This window comes from Trachurus japonicus, chromosome 18 (assembly GCF_045865225.1).
Source record: "Trachurus japonicus isolate A0001 chromosome 18, Traja_1.0".
NCBI lineage: Eukaryota > Metazoa > Chordata > Actinopteri > Carangiformes > Carangidae > Trachurus > Trachurus japonicus.
In genome coordinates this window covers 20,780,609-20,800,970 of record NC_140924.1, presented here as the reverse complement: position 1 = coordinate 20,800,970, position 20,362 = coordinate 20,780,609, and the positions used below count along the sequence as shown (strand labels likewise).

General features: G+C 43.2%; 1 protein-coding gene across 2 annotated transcripts in view; it reads right to left on the bottom strand.

The window, feature by feature from the left end:
- nwd2 (NACHT and WD repeat domain containing 2) overlaps nucleotides 1-20,025 on the bottom strand; it is a 50,605-nt gene extending 30,580 nt beyond the window's left edge. Inside the window, exons 1-3 of one of the 2 annotated variants that reach the window (XM_085758953.1) lie at nucleotides 19,759-20,025; nucleotides 16,733-16,904; nucleotides 7,381-7,469 (exon numbers count right to left, since the gene is read on the bottom strand). In XM_085758953.1, the coding sequence (XP_085615079.1) occupies nucleotides 7,381-7,469; nucleotides 16,733-16,883 (240 nt within the window). In that variant the 5' untranslated portion in view covers nucleotides 16,884-16,904; nucleotides 19,759-20,025. Of the gene's footprint in view, nucleotides 1-7,380; nucleotides 7,470-16,732; nucleotides 16,905-18,005; nucleotides 18,184-19,758 lie in introns of those variants that run through there. The other variant, XM_085758952.1, reaches the window with a different exon arrangement.
- Nucleotides 20,026-20,362: the final 337 nt, after the last annotated feature.

Genomic DNA, 20,362 nt, shown 5'->3' with positions numbered 1-20,362 from the left:
TACTTCAGGAATAAAAAAAAAGGTGATTCAGGTTGTCAATACTGAGTGTAGGGAGGAAATTTAAACCATAGCAAGTTAAGGTCACATGAGTTATGATGACTATGATGGGGAAGCAGGATTTGAGTAAAAAAGAAAAGGCACAGGGAGAACATTTCTCATGTCAGAGGGTTCTTGATGGTTCCTCTAAGGCTTGCAGTCCACTCAGATGAAATTGAACTCGGTGTGTTTTCCAGAGCCCGTCAAACACAGCTCTGGGAAAAGCATTCTTAATGCGAGCTGAGGTTTGTTTGTTCACGCCAGATGGAGGTGCTTGAGAATTAAATGAGAGCGGGCACGACTTGGAAGCTCCTCAAACCAAGGCATAAACTCGCAGGGAAAAACTAATCACAGCACAGTTAAGACCGACAGCGCAGGTGTTTCTGGCCGCTGCGGTAATTTGAAAAGAAAGTTTGCAGGTGAAATCTTAACTTTCCAGAAGCTTCTGCAGTAACAACACCACTAAATCTGAGCCATATTAATGTACAGAAAGAATTAAAATTCAACAGTTTGCTTTCTTTCTTCAGCAAATATTGCCTGTGGGACGACGGAGCGCTTGCCAGATTTGATAAAACAGTCTTAAAATTCATGAGAGTGTGTATGTATACTGGCAGTGGAGTCAAAGTGTCAACACGGCCTCTTCTTAATGTTTTCATCTCTCTGTGGCCCTATGGCTCAATCACCATGGACATTCCCACACTCACTGAAAACCGATGTTGTTAAAACACAATATATTCATTTTCAAATCAACACGAGTTGGTTTAGAAAGTGAATATCTTGGGGCATACAGGCTATTTTGCATTTTAACCGAGCATAAGCCCAATAGCTTTGTACTTTATAACTTAACTCTAATGGTGTAAACAAACTGCTGCTCAGGGGGAAGCCGTTACTTTGAGTCCATTTATTTCTCTAATCAAAAGAACGTGACATGCGGTTTATCACTTGGGTAACGTAACTCCTAGTAACGCACCTGTTGCTACGCCAGTTCAGACACCAGATGTAAAGAGTAGGAGAACAAGCTCTATCAGCCATATTCACAGTGTCGCCATCTTTGCTTATGTCGTCACTCAGGGTGGGAAGATTCAACACCGTTGCATAACATTACAGTTAACTTTAGCAGTTGCAGCTAATGCTGGCTAACTTAATTCAAATCAGTTTAACCCAAATGTCTCTTTACTTTTAAATGTGGCCCAATTAACAACCGGTGCCTTCCTTAAATCTGAATCAACCGGGAAGCGATGAAAGGAAAGCAGTTTATCAGACTCCCAACGTTTGTACGGCTTGCAGCCAGGGACGCAGGATTGTTTACCCACCCCGAGGGATGACGTAAGGAAAGATGGCGACGCTGTGAATTTGGTCAGTAGGTGTTACTGAAAGGCACGTGAACAATTCAGCAGTTGAAGTGCTCTCAAATGATCGATGAGATCACTTGGGGTGTATTCAGACCTGGCTCGGTTGGAGCAGTTGCTCTGAAACAGGGAGCGTTAAACCCCAAATATAGTTTTGTATGGTCATATGTATTCGGTTGGGATGCGGGATAAAACAAGTGGGCCGAGATCGCCAAGAAGGGCTGGTCTCGGATCGCTTCTATTCGATCTCTGGAGCAGTTCGTTCGCAGTGAGCACATAATCGACTCAGCAACCGACACAACTGATGTGTTCCATGGTTTTTTGTTTTTCCTGGGTAACCTCATCCTCCTTCTGACCAATGAGAGAACAGTTGGTTCGTGCATGGCATTTGTGTACAACTTTGGAGCGCTTGAGACTATTAGTATGTATGTTAATCTGGCCCTCTGCGTTGTGTATCGGTAAGGACTGCCCCAGGTGGGGTTCGAACCAATGACCGCTTGGCAGTCAGGTTTGCACGTCCTTTATGGGTGAGCGAGTGCACCCGGACCCCCCGCCACATGTACACAAATGACCCAAAAGAAAAATGCAACAATTGTATCGTTATAGTCGCTTAATCGGAACAAAGCAAATGAGGTACAGGTCTGAATACGAAAACAATCTTAAACTGAATTTAGAAACAGGTGCGTGTCAGTTTGGGTTAAAAAAAAAACATAATTGTGATTTAATCAAACCAATTTAAACCACCTATCCATCAAATCTAGCAGAAACACATTTATATGTTCTGAGATATCCTGCTGACAACAGATAAACTGACGGGCCTGAAAATATAACCTTCGTGGAGACAGTAATAAGACATCCTCTCTCTACAGAGGAGTTCTCCCAAGGGCGATAAAAATCCAGCGCAACTGAAGCCTTAGCTGTATTTCCTATTTGATTTTTGATTATCTCCACTGATTGTTGCCATCATTCCCACGAGCCCGTTGGCATGTTGATGTGTTTCTGTAGAGACTGAGCAGAGAGGAGGAAAAAAACCGAACAGGACAGTGAGTGGAGACGGTGGTCCGCTGCCAAAGATCGAACAGAAAACAGATGAGAGAAACAAAAACAAGAAATGTGGCAGCCAGGTAAACAGATGGAGGACGGATGAATAAACAGGGTTCATGCCACACTTCACGCTTTGATGTGTTCTCTCTTTTTCAAGTTTTCTGCATCTCAACTTTTTCAGTCACGCTTGAGATTTTCTATCCTAAAATGGAGAGAACCTTTTGTCAATAAAAGCTGTTTAAGAGCTTGTGAAAAGACTAAAAAAAATCATTTATTAGCTTGTACATTTTTAAGTGGGTGACATATTCGAGGAGCGCTGCGTCCTCTCTGACAAAGCCAATCTGACAGCTATACTCTCCCTCCTTTAAGTGCAGGCATAATAGACTTCTTCTTTTTTTGAATAGTCGTGAAATGTCGTCTCACCCCTCATCTTGTCTCCCATCTTGCATCTTGCTGCTTGTGTTGTGAGTTGTAAAAGATGCCTGAGTGACAGCCGTTGAATAGGTTTGCACAGCTGTGTCCAGGAAACTCTATTATAATTGTACTGTCTGTGAGTGTGAGTGTGTGTGTGTGTGTGTGTGACGGGCAGTGAATTTGTCAACCATAGCGAGGTTTGACCACATTATTAACGGAGCTGCCTAAAACGGCCGTGGTGTTCGGTTTAACTCTTGCATGTGGGAGGAAGTGTGTGTTGTAACAAGATGATGCGTTCAGATAATGTGAGCTGATATTTCACTGGATGATAAATGGACATTCCCACAATAAAAACCTGCACTACTAAGGACTAAGAATTCACCGACTAATCCATGTTCCACTTCCACCAATATCGTGGTGGCCTCTCTCGTGTGTATAATCCCCGGCAGTACGGCTGTGGTGTTTGCAAGAATTTGAATTCTTAGCCGCTTTTGTGCAACGTCTGGCTGTAAATATGTCGAGTAAATCCTGCAGCACATGTTGAAACTTCAGTTTTCACCTCTAACTCACATAGTTTGCCATTATTGACATGGACAGGACAGAGGAAATATTAAACAACACAGGAGTACTTAAAATGGAAACAATTATTACACAATCGCCTGATTGCAATCATTCGAGCTGACCGCAATCATTTTGCATAATCGTTAAAATTGTTTCCATTCATCTGTATAAAGACACCTGGATGAACACAAATGTCATATTTCCATCACTTATCCATGTTGCTTTCCACTGTTTGAGGTTTGAATGATCCTCTTTTAATGACATGATCTCGTTGCGCCCCCTTGTTCTTCTTTTTCTATGGTTTACTGGCACATGAGTGGAGAATTAGTGCAAACTGGTGCTTCATTTCTAATTTCAATAAGCATCTACTGACATTAGCATCATGGATTTAGTTGCAAAAGCCAATAAATGGCTCTTCTTCTTCGTCATAAGGTGTATGTGTATTATTGAACTATGTTTAGACTTATACTATAATAGTGGCATAAAGTATTTAGAAAAAGACAATTAAATTGTATATCGTGATATTTGTCTGGCAATTAATGGTCAACTAAATTTCCTGATTGTGACAGCCCTACTGGAGACTGATGAATGTAAGCTGCTAGACTTCTATAAATGTTTCGACAGACTTAGTAGAAACTTAAATGTCTTTTCAGATTTCAAATCACCACTGGGCTCTGCTGTTATCAGGTGCTCCAGCACTAAAAGCACACAATCTGTCAAAAAAAAAAAAAATCCTGTTTCCCAGCTGCCAAAAAAAAAAAAACCAATAGATAACTTTATTAAATAACTTTATTATTCCCCACAGGGGAAACGAGATTGGCCGCCAGTGCACAGCAATAAATAACGAGAGATACGTATAAGTCGCACAGGTCACAACAAAAACATATGAAAGACAAACTGCCACAATAACAGTCTCCTAGCTACCTGAGCAGAAGCAATGTATCTAATAAAGTCTATACGAAGAAATAAAAGTGGTACACCTGAAAAAGGAGCCAATACAGGCAATATTACTATTAAATGATGTATTTTAGTGCAAGAAATCACAGGTTAATTGATTTGTTTATGTAAATTAATTGATTGATTTCATGTGGCTCTTCACAGAACTTTATCTGACAGAATAATATTCAACGGAAAAGACCCGAGCCGATTCAAATAAACCTGAGAATAGTTGGTTAATCCAAAATGAGGTCGACCTAAACAAACCCACATAGAGAGGAAACACCAGCACCGTCGGCGGCGTGATGAGCTCCCAATTAACAGGCAGCCGCACTCGAAAAAAGAGCTGTAATGCCTGTCATTTAACGCCGGGAAAAACACAGTTCACACTCTCTGGTTCGCGTCAAATAAACAGTGCGATGATCGTAACGCGGCACATGCCTCAACGTTGTCGTCTCCATTCAGCCGTTAGACCAAAGTTCGGCGTCAACGCGGCGCTACCCTACGGGAATCGGGTCCTGCTTGAGTCAGACAAAGGAATCGGGTGGAGAATGACTCGACAAGCATGAAAATCTACTGATCGGTGTTTAACCAACATCGACACCACATGGTCGGAGAGACAGTTGGATGTTTGATTTCCACCGACTGAGGCAAGACAAACTTCACACACACACCAACTATGCGCAGTGATCTAGTATGGCTGCAGACTCGCTGAAACCTCATCTGACCCCTGATCCTTATTGCATCTCTGGCATCACTCCTTTTGTTTTCGCTCTGTTCTTCATGTCTGTCTGTTTTGTGTTGAAAAACAAAGAGAAAGAAAGAAAGAGAGAAAGAGAAAGCGCAGGAAACACGGGAATAGAAATGGTAAAAAGGGATCATGGAGCCTGATCCCCGTGCCGCCGCTGTGCACTGACTGAATGAGGACGCAGCCCTCGGCCCCTGGGCTGGATTTTTCGGTGCCCTCTTCCTTCAATCTGCCTTCCCTCTATCCCTCCATCTCCATCTCCTTGCGATCCCTCACTCTTCCCTCTTAAGGGAAGGTTCTGGATAGAAACTGAGTCAAGTGATGAGGGACCGGGGAGAACTGGGTTTCATCAGCTTTGGCATATGTGTGTCAGTGTGTGCCAGCGGATGTGTGTGAGAGACAAGAGGGTGTATGTGAAAAGGGGGGAGGAGGCGGGGATCGCACATAAATTACAAATCAAAGCAAAAAAAAAAAAGAAAAAAGATGAATGTGACTGTAAACAGACTCTGCTCACATATGAAGACACTGAGATTTCACACGTAAAATGATAATGTTAATTCACAAGTACAAATCTGTAGTAAACTGTGGTTTTAGCTGAAGGACGGATTCTAGCAAGGCGTGGGTGAGGATGGAGGAGCAAGGGAGGGTTGGGTAAGGGAGAAGGAGGAGGAGGAAGAGGAGTGAGTGAGTCATAGTATTAACTCCCAGGCCTTCTGCATAATCATTTCAGCTCACGCTTCGTCACAGCGAGCTGAATCACCAGACAGACACGTGGCCACAGATACCGGAGCCAAAACGTCTCTGCTTCTCCCGCATTATCTCGCACGGGAATATAATATAACACAGGGGTGTTTCTTAATGTTTGTCTTATTGTTTGGTGGTTTTTTGACCCTTTGACTTGACAGAGTGATGCGTGAAATATCGGCTTTGCATATGTTAAACCGTACAACGTTGTTTACCTGGCTGTGGGCGCAGGATAATCTGAGAGGTTTTAGGTGAATCATTTGGGGGCATTCAGTCTGTGGTACTGGTTGGTACTGTATGTGCTTTGCTGATTTCCAAATGATGGCAAATGATAAATGATATTGAGAGACAGAGTTGTTTTCGAGGCAAATACAGAGACCGCTCGCCGAAAAATCAGTGGTTTTACCTCTAAAACAACTCTGTCTCATAACATTCCGTTATTATCTCATAGCGTGGTGAATGTGCAGGTCACAACTTGTCCACGAGAGTGTTTTGGAGTTGTTGGATTGTGTATTTGATGAGTTTGATGAGGGAAACCAAGAAATCCCATTAGCCTCCGTAGCGTAGCTCTGAGCAGCTCGTGGCTCTGCTCTGCCGTTCCAAAAATAGCTTGCACCGAAAATGAAAGGTAACAAACCTACTGCTGAAACTATAGAGATTATGGCAATTGGCCAATTTGCCAAAATGTTGAACTATCCCTTTAAGATATAAAACTCATTTTGTCATGCTGCATCCAAGACAATCTGAGTTATTCCTGAAATCAGCTGAAAGTCTGTGTGGGTTTTGCTTTCAACTCATTGTTTTTAAGAGTTTTCAAAAACAGGATTTGTTGAGAAGCAGGAGATATTCACACCGGCTTAAATATGGAAAATGTCCATCTGTGCAAACGACCGGACAATCCTTGTGAATATAGACGAGGTATTCTAAATACTTGAGTCTTGTTACAATATCTACAAATGATATTTGCCTGGAGACGTTTATGATCCAAACATTCTTGGCATGAGATGAGAATCAGCCGCCGACGCCCCGCTGACTACAGCTTACGAAACAATTCAGGGGTTGCAAGTCCCCGCGTCGGAAACAAAACTCCGAAAATCCTTCCAGCGACGATCTGTGGCAGAAATCTCCACCCGACTCGAGGGCTCTCTCGGATTTGTTAAACAAACAAACCTCTGACAGCAATCTTTCTGTATACACTGATGCTGATTTGCATTGCAAATGATCTCCATCAGTGGACACCACGGGGAGAGTGCAGCAATTCTCTGACAACAACAAAGGGAAAGCCCTTGCATCATGCTGCCTTATCCACGGCTAGATTTGTGCCAGCCCTTACCGATGGAAGCCTTATCTCTGCTGGCCTTCTGGCCGCTTAAAGGGACAGGGGCCTCTGTGTGTGGCTCTCGGGGGGTGGGTGGGCCCCTCCAGGCAATGGAGCCATGCCTGAGCCGTGATGTAGGTTTGGAGTCATTTCTGGCTGAGCTGCAGCTCTGGAAGTTCCAGGTCTCTGGAGCTGCAGGTGAACCGAGATAAACAAAGTGAGCGAATTACCTGAAATTCAATCCCATAGTTCTCCCTGCAGAAGTCTCGTAGTTTGGGGTAGACGTGCTCTTTCAGTGCGTTCCTCTCTGCTTCTGTATCTGAAAACCAAAGAGAGAACCACAAAGTAACTCAAATGCTCTGAAAACATGTACAAATACACAAACTTTGATCACCTGGAGCAAAAAAAAAAAAGTGTAAATAAACCTGAAAGCCTTAAAGGGATAGTTCAACATTTTGGCAAATTGGCATATTGCCATAATCCTGATAGTCTTAGCAGTAGGTCCGTTACCTATACCAACATTATTATCTCATTGCGTGGTGAATGTGCAGTTCAAAACTTGTCCACCAGAGGGTTTTGGAGTTGTTGGATTGTGTATTTGATGAGTTTGATGAGGGAAACCAAGAAATCCCATTAGCCTCCGTAGTGTAGCTCTGAGCAGCTCGCGGCTCTGCTCCGCCGTTCTAAAATAGCTTGCACCGAAAATTAAAGGTAAACCTACTCCTATAGGGATTATGACAGGTGGCCAATTTGCCAAAAATGTTGAACTATCCCTTTAATTTCATGACGAACATGATCTCAATGATTTGATGAGTAGTTTTGCTTGTAAAACATCTGAAAATAGTGGAATATGCCTAGGGCTGACCGATTAATCGTATTTTCATCGCCAATGCGATATGAACATGCATGATAAACACATCACAAAAGGTGAGAGGTGGCAGGAGAGGGTTAAATGTTATGTAATATCATATGTAGTATATGTTGTCATGTTGTTCAATATAAGTATGTTCAAAATATTTTTTCCTATTATTCTATTCAGTGTTTCACGCTACGTATTTATTAATACAGACAGGCTCAGGAGCTGTATGGTTGTAAATATTTCCTCTTTTATTGTTATTGAACAGTGTCATCGCACATTTTTCTCATATCACGCAGGCCTAAATATGCCCATAATCATTCCTCATTTCAAGTTTCTGGTTGACAATGATAAATCCTTCCAATGAGCGAATAAGACGAGCACATTTATTTGCATAGAAAACTATAGGATTGACTCCGAATAGATCCATTTTCTGTTGATTGACTGATAGAATAACTGACTTATGGTTTCACATCTTCAGGCAGCACCTTGTTCGTGTGTCTGTGTATAATTTCTTAACGTGCGTCCATGTTTCACACCCACAAAGAGACGATTCCCGATGACACACACTGTTTGAAGAATGTGGGATTATGCGGCGCCAGTGAGGCAGTGATCATATTGGACAGTCGGGAGTGTCACAGAGTGAGTGCCCACAGCGTCTACGTTGTGTCCCACTTTCCTTTCCTCCCTCACCTCTCTTTTTTTCACTGTCTTCCAAATGGTTACTGTAATTTATTTGGACAGGCCCAGTCTCTTCCCCCCCCCCCCCCTCCCTCTCTTTTTTTTCTGAAGGGTGTGGATGGATTGTTAAAAACAGAACATGCCCCCCTCTCTCCTCTTGTGTGACCAAGTGGCCTCCGACTTGCACACACACGCGCTCGGCTTGCACACATATGCATGCGCGAGGAAAACACGCGTGGCGGACGGCCGCACACAAACAGCCCCTCAGCGGTGAAAGCGTGTCATACGCAGCGTGAGTAGAAGAGCCCACAGATTCGGTCTGACGTATCTTTCTCTCATCTATCTTTAGTAAGGCTTTGGGCCGTGACCGTACATGTATCCGCCCACAGCTACCCGAGCAAAATGTCAAATCAAAGCCGAACGGCTGTAATAGTATGCAAATTAAATAAATGGCAGTTGCTGCATCAGTGGTGCTCTCATCTCACTCCATCAGAGACACATTACACCACAATAAACGTAAAATATCTCGCGGTGACACAGCTGACATCATACGTTGGAGAAAAAAAAAAAAAATAGCAGCGTTTATGGAATTTAGATTGAAGCGTGTTTCTGTGTTGAGAAAATGTTAAGTGGCAGAAAACCTGTGTAATTGGAATCTGCATCTTGCTGAACTGTGTGTGGATGTGACCTGACAGACTAAACTGTGTAGTTGTTTGTATTGTGCTGATAAAGGCAAGATGCTTCTCCCACTTTCTCTCTCTTCTCTTCTCTTCTTTTTTTTTGTTTTTTGTTGTTGTTGTGGGATGATGATGAGTTGTGGCAGCCTGACGTATGTGTGTGTCTATTATGTGCGCACCCACACACACACAAACACACACACAACAGAACAAAGACAGGATGCTACAGTCGCCCTCCTTTCTCGTTGTGTGTCCCTCCCTCCAATTTTCCAATCTGTTTATTTCAATAGTGCCAACCAATCTATCTTTTTCTTTTTAGATATGTCCTGTCGGCTCTCCCCTCCTTTTTTTTCACCCTTCTCACTTAATTTTCTTTTCTCTCTTCCTCCGTTGCCCTTTAGGGAACTCATTGGAAGCTAGTTGAAAAGAGACGGAGAGCCAAATGTTCCTGGTTCATTTCCATTTTATCCGCCTTCTTTCATATTCGGTTCTTGGGTTACAAGTAATGATTCCTTACATTTTTCAATTATTTTTTTGTCTACAGAATATAAAAAACTGGCTATCAGGAAGTTCAGTTTTGTCTGAATAACAGGCCAAAGCTCAAAGATATTCAATTTACAACGGAAAGCAGCGAATCCTCATATTTGAGATGCTGCAACTTGTGAATGTTTGACTTTTTCCAGCTAAAACAAGACATATTGCTAAATTTCCAGCATGATAAAGTTCGTTAGTTATACAGATACTTCCTCAGCTGGTGCTTGGTTCCTCTACACTTGGGTCACTCTACAGCTGCACTCTCAAAGTCTCATCAACGAGGCTCTGACAAAGCAATCACTCTGCTCTCATCAAGCTCCGCCGGCCGACACTCCAGAGGCATTTGGTATGCACAACCGCTTAGAGACCTCTGATTAAAAGAGAGAGTGAAGTCCGCAAGACAAGTGTCTTAGCAAATAGAACAATGCTGTGGCACCGTGGTCATCCACACTGACAGGGATAGTATGTATGAGGTACTTAAAGGGTTGGTTCAACAGGTTTCAGATATTCATTATTGAAGATGTACTATATCCATCTACTCACACTGGGATGGAGGCAGGAATCTTCAAGGCGAATGATGAAGGTGAAAGGAATTTAATTTATGGTGCACACAAGAGTGCAAAAAGTTTTTAAGAATTCAGCAGAAACGTACTGTATATTTTCCAAAAAAAAAAGTGTCTCAGGATAATCAGAGCTTCAGTGCTTCCACTCACAAATGGTTGAATAGCAACAAAGAAGCGGTCACATTACCTGAAGGCCTCTGGCCACAGGGCTGCTCCAAGACAGAATAAAACTCCAGCATTACATTTCAACTACATTCATTGAAAAGCAGAGCAGTTTGTGTTTTTATTTCTGCTCTGCTCTTGTACCTAGCAGATAGTTTGCAATGTTTGTGCTGCTGGACAACAACACCAGCTTCCTTACCTCAAGAAAGGAGGCAGTCGCATTGAACTGGACAAAATAGTAATAATTTATCGAGCATCCTTGAAACTGTCTGTCCTGGTTTAGAAGGAGGTGTTTTCATGGTCGGGTGTGTTGTGAATTGTTGGTCATGGCTGGGATTTTACTATGTCAACAAGCTGCACAGTGAGGGGTAGTTTTAACGTGTTGTGAGAAAATACAGTATGTTCACAACTCGGGTGAACAAACATTTTAACAAGAGACCGGCATCACATGTGGAGACCAAGGCCCTCGTCATTTTCAGACTAACACAAACATAGCATGGTGAATGTGCAGGTCACAACTTGTCCACCAGGGCATTTTGGAGTTGTTGGATTGTGTATTTGATGAGTTTGATGACGGAAACTAAGAAATCCCATTAGCCTCCATAGCGTAGCTCTGAGCAGCTCACGGCTCTGCTCCGCCGTTCTAAAAATAGCTTGCACCGACAAATAAAGATAATGAACCTACTGCTAAAACTATAGGGATTATGGCAATGGGCCAATTTGCCAAAATGTTGAACTATCCCTTTAAGGGAGTCATAATAATAACCACTGGGTGAGGCAGTAATAAAGTTAATGTCAATTGCAGTCAACTGTTTTATAATTTCAGTCATTTATCAAGAAAAAGAGCCAAACACTTTCCAGTTCCAGGGATCTGTTGTCTTTCTTTGTTAATTAAATTGCATCTCTCAGGGGTTTTTGTTAGTGATATATCTGAAGCCATCACCTTTGGCTCTGTAAAACTACACCATCCTCTCTGGCATTTACTGTAGTAGACTAGATGAGTCATTAAATAATCAAAACACTCATCAACATATCGCTTAATGATAACATATGAAGCTTGTTGTTGCCCGGGCTCAAGTTCAGCTAATAACCTGCAGCATGTTGCCTTTCCCCCACGCTTGTTATGTCATCAAAGTATCACATTTCACAATAGCATAAATGCAGCGGATTAGCCGCTCAAAAGAAACCAAACGCGCTTTCTTGCTTTCGAACCAAACCCTCTGATGTGCAGATCTCAACCTGCGCCGCCACGATGCAAACACAGTCAGTGAGCAAATCGATACCGAATGACCTGGAAGACGCTGAGGGCTAATTGTGGCTGTGTAAATCAGCCATCCATAAAGGCCAGATGTGCATTTCCCTGAACCCTACAGGTTATCAGACTATCACCGAATCAGGATGAAGGAAATCCACTGGAGGTTATTGTGCCACCGCCCAAGCGCTGAATCAAGCCTCGACGATGTGATGTACAGTACAGTGAAATACAGAGACGGTGGAAGTGAATGCACCGGCAACAGCAGAACTCCCCTGCCCCGCCACCTCGAGCATAATATACGTTTGATTGAATAACCATCACAATGGCTGCACATGGAACCAGCGTTAATCTACCCTACATTAAAAAAATGTACTATAACATCTGTGCTAACAGCTGTTACCTTAAAAAGCCACTGGAGGGGCTTTTAGAGTTCAACATATTCACATTTATGCCAGGAACACACTACACATCTTAATGCCCAATATTAAATCCATGATGACCGATTCTTGAAGATCAGAGACTCTGCTCTGTGGCGAAGACAGCAGGTAACCATGGACACGCTGGGCAAAATCTTCAGTTTTCAGCAGTTTAATATTCAAAGTTTCCCATTAAATGCGAGCCTGTAATTTGCCCTGGACAATTTGAGAAGTATGAAATCATATTCACTGAAAGGTGTGATGTAATTCTTCAGCCGGTTGTGGCTCTCTGCATGTTTTTACTTCTTCTATAACACATGCAGGTTTGGAAGATGTTCAGTTTGTATAGAGAGATTTAGTTTATCAATTTAATTTACTCTGCATCTATTTCATACTACCTCGCTGGATACCCCCGTAGCCAGATCATTATATTGTCTTCTATAATCCTATATTACTTTTTTAATCTTGGATGATAAATCTCTGCACGCAATATTTTTTATTTCCATCTGTTTCGGGCAGAATCTAGAGGAATGAGGAGAGCATGTATCATATCCCAAGGAGAATTTCAAGTGTGGGAGATGTGTTAAATATTTATGTTAGTTTTGAAGTGAAGTAGTAATGCTCTTCAGTTTTGGAAAATTAATCAATAGCTCTTCTTCTTCTACTTCTACTTTTATTTCTACTTCTAACAAGTAAATATGTCTAAAAATGGAATCTTGAAATTAAATTAGAGTTAGTCCACACAATCTGTAAACATGCATGATCAAAAGTTACAGAAGGCATGCATGTACTTATTTATTTAGGAGTTTTGCAAAGTTAGAATATCTGGAGACATTAATTTGAAGTTACTAGTAAGATTTTGTCCATTTTCCGTCTCAATTATCAGTAAAAAACCCCCAAACCCTCCAACAGCGCAGCCCTCCATGTGCACATGAAATAAAATTCCCATTACTTATAAACTGCTTCCAGACCGCACCAGTTTTGTCGAGGTTAATTATGTTGGCTACGAGTGACTAATCACTATGTAATTTTACTCAGGTGTATCTGGCGGGCTGCTTGCTATCATCGCCATCATTCCCTGGTGAAATATTTTCACAGCGTCTTCCATGAAAGGAATTAGACGAGCGTACAAGGGGCAGCTGCTGAATTTGTAAGAGCGACGTCCTGGAGGTGGAGGATTGCTCCACACAGAGCTCTGAGAAAAAAAACAATTCACAGAGGTCACTAAAAAGCTGCTGCCAAGCAAGTCGGAGTGAGCTCACTGTCTCCCTTCAGGAGAAGAGCTGAGGCACAGGGGAGGAAGCAGTGGGAGGGGGGGCTCGGGCGAAGGGGTGGGGGGGTGGGGGGGTTCGCTTCGTAAACTTCACATACTGCAGAACAGAGGCCGTCCAAAAAAAATCCAGCACTCCACCAGACCCTATTAAACAAAAGACACCCTCGACGCCGCCTTCTCCACCTGTTATCTCTCCCTCCGTCCTCTCAGCCATCCCTCCTACTCGGCCCCTTTTGTTCTGGTTCACCAGATGCAATTCAAAAAACAGTGGATAATTAAGCGGAGGCTGAAAGGGATATTTTCATAGGAAAGCAACCACTGAATCACAGAAATATGAGCTAAAAACCAACAAACAACACAGACAGGAAAAAAAAAAAAAGCAACACTTGGAATAATCGTGGGGTAAAATGTAAGGTAATTAGTGGACTCCGTGGTGACACACTGGTGGTGCATTGGAGGGTTAGACAATTTTATGCATCACATCCCTGAGGCCGGGTGCTTTTATCAACTTTAAACAGCTTAAGCCATCGCTTGCATACAAATAGCCGCCTATAGCACACAACCCATGCCAGGGCGCCCCGAGGTGACTACAACAAGGTATTGGACTTGTCCTGATATGCTTACTGTATATGAATATACTATACACATACACTGATAGTTGAGACGGTCTGCATAATTTACTAAGCGGTACACACACACAAACACCGAGAATAAATCCTTGTCAGGCCTTTCTCTGGTTTGTTGCTGGCATCTGATTACTGACAAGAACTGATAACAGAGTTTTAATTGATCGGCTGTTGCCACACACACACACACACAGGGACACACATGAAGCTATTACCTGAGCCAAAAACTTGCATGATTCATTAACATGACAGAAGGAGGGTATAAATAGTCGTTTGGCTTACATTGTGGCAAACACTTTGATCCTATACGCTCTATATCAACTCTCTAATGTAGCATCTGCATGCCGTGCCGTCGTCTGAAACCACTCTCCCCTATCAAATTCCTGCGAGGAGGACAGTGTACTTTTAAAATCGATTGTCAGAACCCTTTCAATACGACAAAAACAAACACAGCAGAGGTCTAACGCAGCTAAATAAAGCGGTGGGTGTGCCTCGCAGTCGGATTAAAGGCATTGTGGTCGGTACATTCAGCAGACCAACATTATAATCAACATAAAACCGCAGGTGGTGTAGGTGGTGTAGATCATGAGAGTAGAGAGGTCGCACTGTCACGCAGACCCAATAAAAAAAGGTGCTGTATACGGTTGTCTGATTATCACCGGAGGAAGCATTGTTCATTCTTCTAGTGACTCCGTATTGATGGATTTCTGCCGTTAAGTGCAACATATAGTTCAGTTTGCCTCTTTTTCGTATTCATTGCGTACGTACACATTTTATATTTGGGAGGAATGGAAGGATAAATTCCCTGCTGTGTCTCCTCAGCATGTTGTGGAAAGGTTAGAGAGTTACTGCTTCAATTTCAAGGCTACAGCTTTCCAATCCCGAGCGCAAACACACACAACTCCACTGCTTCACTATATGTAATCCATACTGCCAATGATAGGGTTTACATTAGAGTGCTGGTGGGAAATCCTAAAGCAAAGAGAGGCTCTCTTACTGTAGTGTGTGACTAGTTGCTGTAAAAAATGTGAATTTTAACCAGTTGTGCTACATTATTATTGATTGCCTGTCTGATTTGACCATGTATATGTACAGTGGAATAAGTGCATGGATAGCCCCCTCTAGTGAACATGGAGGAGCAGGCTCTGCAGCAGGGCCGAGGGCAGACCTAGGTCACGGTTATGAATAGCTGTGTGTGATTATGCTCGCATGGAGTAACAGCAGGGTGAGTTTCCCACGCAGGGAGGAAAGTTTATAAGCAAAAGAAAAAAAATCTGCAGTGTTTGAAAATTTGATATGATCACGGTAAACTTGTGGTGGATTCAGCTGCGTTTCTGTGCAGCTGTCTTAACTGAGACAGAGTCCACTTCTACGGCTTCATCATTAGTCGGCTACAGATACACTGGATATCAGCATTTCAGTTATAATTAGCTCTCTTTTCCGCTCAGGCTGAAATGTGCTCCTTTTTCCATTTGTGCCGATGGATTGAGAAGAACTAACTGGAATAGCCCCCACAACATCCGCCCGCCCACCCCTCGTCGTTTTCCCATCCACATGTGCGTCGGAGGGGGAAACTCATGCTGTGTCGGGATGCTCTGAATGACTGAGTCAGCTACAGGTGGCCAAACAATGCCAGACTTCTCCGTGTCTACCGCCGGCTAGAACGGTGCAATAATCTGTCGTCAATTCATTCATTCTTTTTTTCTGGGGTCCGCAGCAATCTGCTCAGTGAGTAAATGACAGTGATGTATCGACGAAAGCAAACCTCCCTTTTTCAATCCCGGCGTGCCCTCCTTCTGCCTTCTGCCTTCTCTCACTCTTCCATAGCCTACTCTACTTCCCTTCCCTTGTTTACTCCAGTTTTACCCAGCCTATTTTTACCCCCCTTTGCCCAGAGGGCATATTCAAATACAGAGCTGCAACTGGGTGTCTCCCTCATGACCTGACTGTCTTGCACTCTGCTCACACTGTGCACTCTGAGCTGAGGGCAATCTGTTGTTTCATTGTGTTACTGGAATAACTCATGCACCCATTTGTTTTTTTTGTCAAGTGGCCCTAATGTACGCTAATTTAAGACATTTCCAGTGGTTCCATTAGGTGAAGTGGGTCTTTAAATGCCAGGTTGGATAGACTTGCATCTTACTCTGACAGTCTTGACTTTTCCTTTAAAATAGGCCCAATCAATGCTAAAGATCACAAGCTACAGTGGCTTTCCTTTGATTCCAGGTGCATTAACCTTATACTATACTTCAAAAGCTTTAGCCAAGGGACTGGACTGCACTTTTTGTGTGTGAATGCAGCAAATTTTCCATGTGATTACTTCTCAACAACTGTCCACAGGAGTTGGATCCTAGGAACCACGCTACATTAATTCCTAAATTATCTGAAACACTGTAGGAGCTTAAGAGGTCTGGAATATTTTGGTGAAATGAGTCACAACAATAAAGCTGTGTGTGCCTTGTGTCATTTGAAGGGTCCTCGGGCTCTAGAGCAGTGTGTAGGTTGGGGAGTGGGGGGTGGGGGGGCTGCTGACTCTTACCGTCGGGGTTGGCACAGATGAAGACCCGGACGCTGCGGCCGGTGGGGACGTGGTGCGGCGGCAGGGCGTTGATGTTCCCGCTGATGGCCGCCTTGCGCAGCGCCGACTCCCGCGGGCAAGGCTGCCTGCTCCCCGCTCCCGACGGCCACATGGGGGGCGACTTCCAGCGTGGCTGTCACACACACATACATACAAACACGCACGCACACACACACACACATGGCACACAAGAGGGGCATGTTAGCGCGGCCAGGGGCGCACATGGACAGACGTGCATGTTTGCGCGCAGATTCCCCCTCATCAGTTCACTCACATACACACATATTATACACATACACACACGGGGCGTTAATCGTGGCAAAGGCACGGAGCTGAATCTAATAGGTTTTTAATTTGCTATTAACTTTGGGCACATTTGCAGCCACTGACTTGGAGACGCAAAGATGCTGAGGAGTTGCAGGACACATTTCAATGTGTAATCCAAAACATCCTCCACCACCAGTCATTTTTATAATAAAACTATGGTTTCCCATGTGTAATGTTATGAAATATAGCTGATATAGTTACACTACGATGAGAAAATATCAATATATTCAGCATTTAAGCATTACAGTAAGCTACCTTGCCATAGCCTGAACGCCCATGCTTCACACACACATTCAAGTTAGGATGGATCTGCCAAATCTTCTCCAAACACAGGAATGAGATTGAATGTGTTTTGTTATTGCATTCATGTGGTAGGGGAGGTATAATAATAGGATATTACGCACAGCCCATTACCGCCATGGTGCATGCGTAATTTGTATAGTACATGTCCTTGGACGCATTCATGAATTTTCATGCCACTGTGGGACAAACAGACAAAACAGAAACGAGACGATACAAAACTCGGATAGACGAGCAAGGCAAGCATCAGTCGTATTCCCACCCCAGAAGACGATGCTTGTGCAGGCGAATAACCCCTAAGAATGGTTATTCCGCCAGGAGCAGATGTCAAGTCGTTGGGTTTTCCGGAGTTGGTCTATCCTGAAATCTTTTTTTTGTGTTTCACAGACGGAAAACCTCAGAAAAAGTCAACAAAAAGCGGGTAAAAGTTGGGTAGTCCACTACTGAACACTACATAAAATCCTCTGGAAGCACACAACTAAAAAAAAAAAATCAAAAATTAAGGAAAAAAAAAAATCACAGAGGCACAGCATCCACAGAGAGGACTTGACTAATAGTGATGCTGGAGACAGTCAGGCACAACAACAGGACACTTCTTGTTGCTCACATTCATTCGCTTCATTTCGTGGCTTCCGAAAATATCCAAGCGTGGAGGACGGTAAAAGGAAGATAAAAACGCCCATCAGAGTCGCTGTGACCGAGAGGCAACACCGGGAGACGGTAAAACGGACGCCGTGTTTCGGAGTGCTCCCCTAGGCATCCTGCTGTCTCTACGAGCCGACCGAGCTCTGAGAGCCAGAGAGAATGTGAAGCCTCACAAAATACGAGCCCCACTACCGGTTGGTATTTTCAAAATAAAACGACTATAAAAAAAATAGTAGGATACCAGAAACGTATTAATGCCAACATAATAAAGTAAAAGAAACAAATCATTATTATGAGGGTAATTCCTTGTTATAAACGTAAATTGACGCGATTATTAGCCCCACACTTACCTAATTATCCCACGCTCGGAGTAGTTAGACTTTTACGTTGAAAGTGAAGTAGCTAATTCCGGTCCGGCTCTATTCGTTTATGTTGGACTTGACGGAGGTGATAGAGGAGCTCTCGGGATGATGCTCTCTGCTGTGTTTCCTCTGTCTCTCCTCCGGAGGACAGACTGGTGCTCACCCAGTCCCTATTAAAAATTTTCAATGGAGCGCGAAGTCAGCAGTGTGGCGTCGTAAATGACGTGACCACTTTTACCTACCTCTAAATAAATAAATTAATGGAAACAGACGAGGATGCCGTTACAAAGACCTCGTTAACGGCCAATAAACGTCGAATAAAGTTTACTTATTCACATAAAAAAGTTAAAATATTGGCAATGTTTTAACTTTTCCGGGTTTGTTCTCGGATATTAACGTTAGTTTTACATTTGGCAACATGGCTCCCATGATTTTCATTCATAACTTTTTTATAAAAAACATTTTTTTTAAAAAAAAGGACCCTCCCTAAACGTTTTTTTTTTCTCCTTTTTGAACGAGTAACGAGTAATTTTTTAGAGTAACGTTACCTGACTGTCCTTTTCCGTGGGTGGGGGAGCAGCAGCAGCAGCCAGCACGACGAGGAGGAGGAGGGGTTTGAATTAATTGCTTTATCGATAAATGTACCTCTGCTCTGCAGGCTGTGGTTATTCGCGCTGGAAGTTTAAGTGCATTGGATTTGTACTAAACGGAATTGATTACTGTGCTGTTCTTGTGAAGGGGAAACGCTGAACCACATATTCACCCCCTCTCTCCCTCCCTCCCCATGCCTCCCTGTGGGTCGCAGTGTTTAGTGGACAGCAGCAGCAGCATTTCTCCAAAACTGATGAAGAAGAATCAGGCCTATAGATGCACGAGTTCATAGCCTAGTATTCCATATGTTAACTTTTTAGCATCTAACTGATGGAGAGGAAAAGATATTTACACCAATCCCAGATGCTTTCATATCATATATCATATCATCGTTGTTCGTCTTTTCTAATATCCAGCTGAGACAATTCATACACGATTTTAGCCTCAATGAATAATGGAATATAGGCTGATAGGAGAGACATTTGTGCTGTTTGCAAATAATCAGTGACAGTCAATCTTGATTCAAATGAATAGCCTAAACATAATCATAAATGACTGCTGCAAGTTTTGTAGCTATTTCACAATCATTAATAAGATCTAAGCAGCCCACCCTATGTCAAAAAGCACAATGACATTCTTAAATACTAAACCTTATTTCTGGCTCACTGTGAAGTCTATGGGGACACGCTACCGTGACTACAAATATCAAATTTAACACATTATTTGCGTAAAATGAAAATAATTAGCTACTAGATGACTTACTGTTCTGCTGCAGGTCTTGAGGATGATTCTAGGACTCTGCACGCTCTCACCGACCCATTTTAAGACGAGCCTGCGGGGCCACGAGCTCACACCAGAACAAAATTCAGAGTCCGGAAAAGCTCAAGTGGAGCGCCGGGGACGGGAGTCTTGTTCCCAACAGTGTTATGACCTTTCTTTACTTGATTGTTCCGCTCCCTCTCATAATCCCCAGTCAGTTAATCATGAGTGCACCTGCACTGGATTAATGCGCCACAGTCTTATGAAAAGGATGCACATTGCACGGCGTGTTGGTGTGGTGTTACATGGCAGGCGAAATGTGTGTTTTTGTACATGCCCGAGCAGGGGTGCTGCTAGAAATTTTTGGGCCCCGTGAAAATAGCTCATGGTGCCTTTAAAACCCTACTGTGGCAGGTCCAGATCTGTTCGTCGTGAATAATTTAGTATCTCCACCCTGTTTGGTGGTGCCCTGAAGTGTCAGTATGTGACCATGTGTGTGCGTTCGAGCGTTAACCATAATTGCAAGATGGCGGGTTTATTGGCATACATCTGTGTGGATGTGCTCACACTCCTGTCCCCAAAACATCGGACAACTCTGAGGGAATGT